Here is a 7,231-nt window from a genome sequence, read left to right on the forward strand (position 1 = left end):
CAGATATTACTCATAGTGAAATCTCCTTGGAAGTGCAAGGGGGACTGGACTACTTCCGGATTGTGGAAGGAACCAGTATAATTGCTTTGTGTCGTTCTTCTTCTCTCTCTCTCTGTTTTATTCCGCTGCATTTAGATTCTGATTATCACTTCAGAAGCTGTCTCACTTAGCTTCTGATCAGTGTGTTCAGTTTTTAGGAGAAACGAAGAATATTTCAAAAACACAATTCAACCCCCCTTCTTGTGTTTTTCTCACCTTCAGAGTCCATAACCAAAACCGTTGGAAAATTGTTAAACAACTTAACGGATGTTGGATGAGCTCAAAAGATATCTTCGATTGTATTACTTTCACCATGTGTTCTTGAGTAATAAGTATAGTTGTGCTCCTCCAACTTCGAGATTAGATATTGCAACGGCTTCTTGTCACCTCTATTTGCCTTCCATATTTTTTGACGTTCATTGTACACTTGCTTCACATTTGTCATGCAATGTGGTCTTTTGTTCTTCAAGTGTATCAAAATATTTCTTGGAAGCATCTTGCTCTTGGTCAAGTCATGTACAATCTTCTTGTCATCCTCCTTTAATCTACTAGCAAGAATGTGTCCTTCTAAAGCCGGCTCCATGGCATGGTTGTGAACTCCATTAAGAATGTTCAATCCCCATTCCTTTGTTTGCGTACTTTGATATCCACTAATCATGAACAAGCACCCGCATTTTCTTGAGCCCGTTGTCGCATGCTTCAGTTTTTTTTAGGCACTTTGTGAGCTCCACTCCTTTCACACACTAGGCACAATATTGGATGGATCAAGCTTGATCTTTGTGTAACAATTGTAAATCCCGCCTTATTTGCTTGACAACGTACCCACCCAAGCAATTCTTCTCTATCTTGAAACTTAATGTCGTCAGAAAAAAACCTAGCTGTGTCCACTTCGTGGGCTTGAAGTGGGACGACACCGGGGCTAACATATTTAGAAGCTTCAACATGGACGGAAGCTCCATCAATGTTTGGTTTGACTTCAACCTTAGGCGGTTTGACATCTCCGGAAATTTGGACAAAATTACGTTTTGTCTCTCCCGAAACATCTTCCGCGTTCTCGGTCATTACTATAATTAAACAACACAAAAATATAAATTAACAACTTACTAATGCATAAACATCAATGCCATAATGAACCAAAACAAAAAAAAAACAAAGAAAATTTTTTTTGGAAAAAATGGCAGTAGCTGCCATTTTTTCGTTCCAAAATTTTTTCCTAAGTGTTCCTCGGTAGTTAACTACCGAGGTTTTCCTCGGCAGTAAGGTACCGAGGTTTTCCTCGGCAGTAAACTACCGAGATTCCCCATGACAGTGTTACGTAACTGACGTTGTAAAACCACCATGACAGTGTTACATATCCAAAAAATAAACCGAATAAAATGCACAATACCTGTTTTTTTACGTCAAAAGTGTGTTGAATCATCCTATGCTTGATGCTTGAATCATTTTGGAGCAAGATTTGATGAAAAAAAATTTAGGATTTTGGGTTGGATTGGAGTTGTATGGAAGGTGATGAGAAAATAGTGTGTAGGGGGAGCAGGTGACTGTTTCATCTGATGAAACAGTTTTTCTCGGCAGTTAACTACCGAGGAATTCCTCGGCTGTTAACTGCAGCCGGATTTCAAATTCCTCGGCAGTTAACTGTCGAGGGGGTAAAAGGGTATTTTACATGTGTGTCCCAGCCATATGGAATGTGTCAACAGCAATTTTCTAATCAAAATGATGAATCGAAGCAAGAACCATAAGCATTATTCAGTATTTGTTAAACGTGAATATTTGTTTGGTAAATGCTAGATTCGGCGAAAAAAGGTTTCACAAGATTTTCACATGAGGTGGCACTTATTAATTGGCTATTTAACATCAATATACTTTGTTTTCCACCAAGGTCAAAGGGTCAAATGGTTGATGATTAAAGCATTACACGCTCGTGATCTTTTCGGGATGAAAAAATTCGCTTCAAATAGCGGTCCTCTATTTGTTTTGACGTAAAACGGGTCTCACGGACTGGAATAATTTGATACATAATAAAACGAAGAATTAATTAAGTTTTTAGTCCCTATAAATATATCAAATTTCGTTTTTAGTCCTCATAATTTTTTTTGATAGATTTTGGTTCCTATAAAAAATTTCAGCACGTAGTTTTAGTCCCTATTAAATTAAAATTTGTTTAATTATGCTTAAAATTTTAAATTTTTTAATGATTTTTTACATACTTGTTTAAAACATTATAAAATGTTCCTTCGCTTAAACACATACTAAGCAAAGGCAAGCATACTAACTTGGTTTTGTCAATCTGTACTTTTAATTTAACCTGTGAATGCGCGGGATCTAGTTACTCAAGTCAAATCAATATTGAGTTTTCTTCATCAAGCATACCAACTTAGTGAATGACTATCTAACATTTAGAAAAATATTAACACCTTCCGGAGGTAGATCTAAAAATAAATTTCGTACATTTAGAGGTCGAAGCTCTAATAAAAGACAATGATAATAAATTTTTGACACAGCAACTTGAAGAAAATTAAAAACCAAACTGTAAAAAACAAGAGGAAAAAACACAGATTATTTAATGTCTGATTTATGCAGATTGAAGGAATTCGATAACAAAGCAAATGACTTCAGCATTCGAGCAAGCTAAACATCTTTGTCGTCCTTGTGCTCAATTTTTACACGAACAAAGGGAAGCAACACCATCCACACTAAGCTCAACAACAGATCCATCGTCTGGTTTCTATCACGTATACATCAATAAAGGGAAGCAATTAGCAACACGATTCTTCCTTTATGTGCATTATTCTATAACAATTATAAAACCGTAATATCAGTTATGTCTACCTTCAAATTATACTTATACATAAACTGCTCAATGACACCAACATCATCGGATGCCTTCTTTACGACATAATTCCGATACTTCTTTACGACATTTCCTTCACCAACCTCAACCTTGAAAAGAATTTGCTTGTCAATCAGCACATTAAAATCAGTAGGATAATCATTGCCTACTGCTCCCTGCTCAAAAATAATAAAATGTTAGTACAAATTTTCGTCGGTAGATATACCTCATATATAGACCACACATTTATACAATTATATAATACACGACTACCTCATCACGTTCATTGATCAAGTCTTGCACATTACGCCCAATAAACTCGGTCACCTAGCGATCAAAAAGAACAAAAGTAGTGGACCATGTGTCGTCCATCACGATGACATGCAGCTTGAACCTATCAAATAATCAACTATATCAATACAATTCCACGCATGATAAAAACAAAAATTATATTCGGATAAACTTTGTTTACCTTGGGACTGCACCCTTGCAAGTTTTACACTTGCGACAACGGAGCACTCCATTGTCAACGGTGGTCAATGAAGCACACTGGGTGCATGATCGAAAGTACCAATCAACCCCAGTTTCGATCTCACATATAGTGGCAAGCACCGAACCTTGACAGATCTGTAAATATTTCGTAGCCTTTTGCATAAAAATATTGAACAAAAATAACAAAGATGAATCCAAAAATACATCTAAAAATTTCATTAAATAGATAGCCACCTCAGTTGACTCAATCATGCTTTCAATTGTCATTCGATTGGTGTTGAGCAAGTCATCTGATAAAGACGCGGAGCTGTTCGTTGAAATCTGGCTGACACTTCAGGTTAACTGTATTGATGCATTTTTCATTCTAATAAAAGGGCACCAATGTCAATAGAAGAGTAGCGAGACTCAAATAGCAAGGTAAGGGACGACAACATATAACTCATGTAACCTATTAATAATAACTGGACAATAGTATTTGACAGTGTTACTATTAATATTGTGCTGCCCTTTTCTGTGTGCACATCTTCTCAAACATTCTTACTTATTACAAATTCTAACATGCCATCAGAAAACTATTGTTAGTGGATATCTTTAGGGTCGTATGCCAAATAAGCTACCATAAACGATGGGAGGACCTCCAGACAACTTAATTACGACCAAAAAAACTTGCCTTTATTCTATAACATATAAAAATGTAAATGGTTACCCTGTCATGTACGCAGCGACTTCAGGTAAATCGCCATTAAGTATCAGCTTAGTCCCATTAAAGGCATTAGCAACTCCCATAGCACCTAATTTTTCAAAAATTCAACAACAAGTGAACATAATTTCACATTTCATTCTTGATATCAGCAGAAAGCACAAACTTAAAACATGACATACCTAAATACATGCGTGTCTTGCAGAACTGCAATATCAATATAGTAGGTGTGTGGTTGTCATGGTTGCCAAAAAAGGTCACAATTTTGTCAGCATGTTCACCCCAAAGAGAGCAATGCAAGTGGTTGTTTCTTTAATAAAATATTACCAAAATATCAATTCAGGAACATAAGGTATATTAAAATTATATTACATGAACCAGCTACAAAGAAACAGACAAAGCTTACTCAAGATCCTCTAAAGTGAGATCAATAACCCTGCTTTTCCTTCCGTCCTTTTCAGTTTCCCTTATATCACCTCTTTCACTTACATGACCAATAACATCTGAAATTACGTATACAAAAGCAAAAACAAATAACAAATGTATGAAATTCCTAAAGGAATGCTTATAGGTAGTAATAATGTACAACGCACATTCAGAATTGAAGTCTTTGAAGTCTTACCCGTAGACACTTCCTCGACAGTTGAAGAGAGAATTTCATTGAACGGCTTGAACTCAAAAACGTTCATAGGGATAGCAGGCGAGTGTACTTTGGTAAAAGTTGAATTGTGCATCATACTAAGCTTATGTTTGTGTGAAGTTACCTTATAAGGACCTTCATTAAAACCTACAATTGCATTTTCAAGCTGATATGTACCCCCTTCTTCAACCATGGACCTGAACTTTGCCACCAAATCTTTTCTAGCTGTGGCGTGAATACGTCCACCCTATTGACGACAACAACATCAGTAAACAGCTGGTTAAATTACATAACTAAAAAACAACGATGACATTAGTTTAATTTTAAAGCTAAGAGTGCAAACATGTAAAAACCTTTTCATCGACCAGTAACATGTTCAGGAAAATGATGCTAGTGGGGACCTTCTTCTCTCGAATCAACCAAATGTGAGCAACTCGCACACACATTTTGAGGTTCTTTCTTCCTCCAGAAACAGCTGAGATTGGAGTGTATTTGGCAGACATCATTGGCCGGTTTTTTCCTTTCCAAGAAAGAGAATGCTTGCTTAGATTGAGAAGGTCTGGCTAATAGGTTATGATGTATTTATAGAAAAAGGTGCAATACGTATGAGTAGGATATGATGGTTGAGCAATAAAGAGTATTACTTATCACGTTAAGCACAAAACAGTGGAACAAAATTAGGAAATGGCCAACATTTTAGGATAAGGATTAATATGAATCAGCCTGAAATTAATATTGACATACTGTGTTTACTAAGGATTGACATCTTGATAAACATGAAAGATTGAAATACTCGTTATTTTTAGGAAATAGCATAATTTGTTATTCACATTGTGTTGACTTCTCTGCATAAAAAATAGGCGATTTTGTTTACTAAAGATTGACATACTGATAAGCATGGAAAAATAGGACATTCTGTTAACTAAAGATTGACACATTGATAAGGATGAAACACATGACACAAATTAATATGAAAGAGTTTTTGCGTAAAATAGAAGAGATAATAGGGCCAATTTATTTTGGAAGTAGAGATAAATATGAAATAGTTGTTTCGGAAAACAGAAGAGATAAAAATAAAATAGTTGTTTCGGAAAAATAGGGCTATAGATAAATATGAAATAGTTGTAGGGCCAATTTGTTTCGGAAGTAGAGATAAATATGAAATAGTTGTTTCGGAAAAGAGAATGTTTCGGAAGTAGAGATAAATATGAAATAGTTGTTTCGGAAAAGAGAAGAGATAAATATGAAATAGTTGTTTCGGAAAATAGAAGAGATAAATATGAAATATGATCAATGGCTAAAATTGAACGGCGCCTAAATGTGCAAGATACAATGACTTAGAAAAGTGGAGGGAAAAATGGGGGGAAAATATTAGGGTTAGGGTTAGCTTTAGTTGTTTCGGAAAAATAGGGCTATAGATAAATATGAAATAGTTGTTTCGGAAAACAGAAGAGATAAATATGAAATAGTTGTTTCGGAAAAATAGGGCTACAGATAAATATGAAATAGTTGTAGGGCCAATTTGTTTCGGAAGTAGAGATAAATATGAAATAGTTGTTTCGAAAAATAGAAGAGATAAATATGAAACAGTTGTTTCGGAAAATAGAAGAGATAAATATGAAACAGTTGTTTCGGAAAATATAAGAGATAAATATGAAATATGATCAATGGCTAAAATTGAATGGCGCCTAAATGTGCAAAATCCAATGGCTTAGAAAAGTGGAGGGAAAAATGGGGGGAAATTTAGTAAGTAAGATGACATCAACCCAAAAATTTAATGTCATAAGAGCAAATTATTACATGGTTTTTTATTTTAAAAAAAATTAAATTTACAAAATCAGGTAAATATTCACACATTTAAGTAGATATTTTGAAGAAAGGTTTGTGTTATTGGTCAAAAACAAGTGAGAGTAGATTTGTTAGCTTAATTCTTCATATATATTTTTATGAGAATAAGTGTGGCAATTCCCCTAAAAAAATAAAAATAAGTAAGTGTGAATTGACTTCTATCTTTACTTATACCGTAAGGCACCTCCTCCGAAGTAATAGCTGTAGCCAGCTAGTTTTGATATACCAACTGCAAAATTGACGCATATTTTTTATTAAAAAAAAAAAGAGCACAAAAATGATAATGTGTACCCTCAACAAAAAAAAAAAATGAAAATGTGTAGTTGACTATACTATAGTCAATTAGTGAAAAGAATGCTTCTTTGTTAGTACTTCAGCTACTACTACAAGTTTTTCTTTTTGGGGACAACTAGTACAAGTTATTTAAATAATTTAGAGCTATTCGTTGAAACAAAAAATAAATTTTAACGCCTAAAGAACTCTACTACGATTATTATACATCCATAGCCCCCAAAAAAAAACGAAAGGATAAGCTATTTTATTGTTAATTTATGGATCAACGTACCTTTTAAGTTTATCTACTTCTATGTATGATCAATCACGATTCACAAAACAGACAACCAACAGGATGCTTTTTGTGGATTAGTATTCGGCCCTTGGTAGATTACCAAACCATAGC

The 7,231-nt window shown here is 34.6% G+C and overlaps 1 protein-coding gene across 1 annotated transcript; it reads right to left on the minus strand.

The window, feature by feature from the left end:
* Positions 1-3,043: 3,043 nt before the first annotated feature.
* Positions 3,044-5,207, minus strand: LOC146934345 (uncharacterized). The gene is made up of 8 exons (XM_085707904.1): positions 5,058-5,207; positions 4,687-4,951; positions 4,471-4,567; positions 4,247-4,374; positions 4,071-4,155; positions 3,599-3,728; positions 3,345-3,499; positions 3,044-3,266 (listed from the first exon to the last, which is right to left on the minus strand). Exons 1-6 carry the CDS (start codon positions 5,205-5,207, stop codon positions 3,698-3,700), a joined length of 756 nt encoding a protein of 251 aa, XP_085564030.1. The 3' UTR covers positions 3,044-3,266; positions 3,345-3,499; positions 3,599-3,697.
* Between the last annotated feature and the right edge of the window lie 2,024 nt (positions 5,208-7,231).

Source organism: Medicago sativa, chromosome 4 (assembly GCF_051527215.1).
Source record: "Medicago sativa cultivar Bolivia chromosome 4, Bolivia_mono, whole genome shotgun sequence".
NCBI classification, from domain to species: domain Eukaryota; kingdom Viridiplantae; phylum Streptophyta; class Magnoliopsida; order Fabales; family Fabaceae; genus Medicago; species Medicago sativa.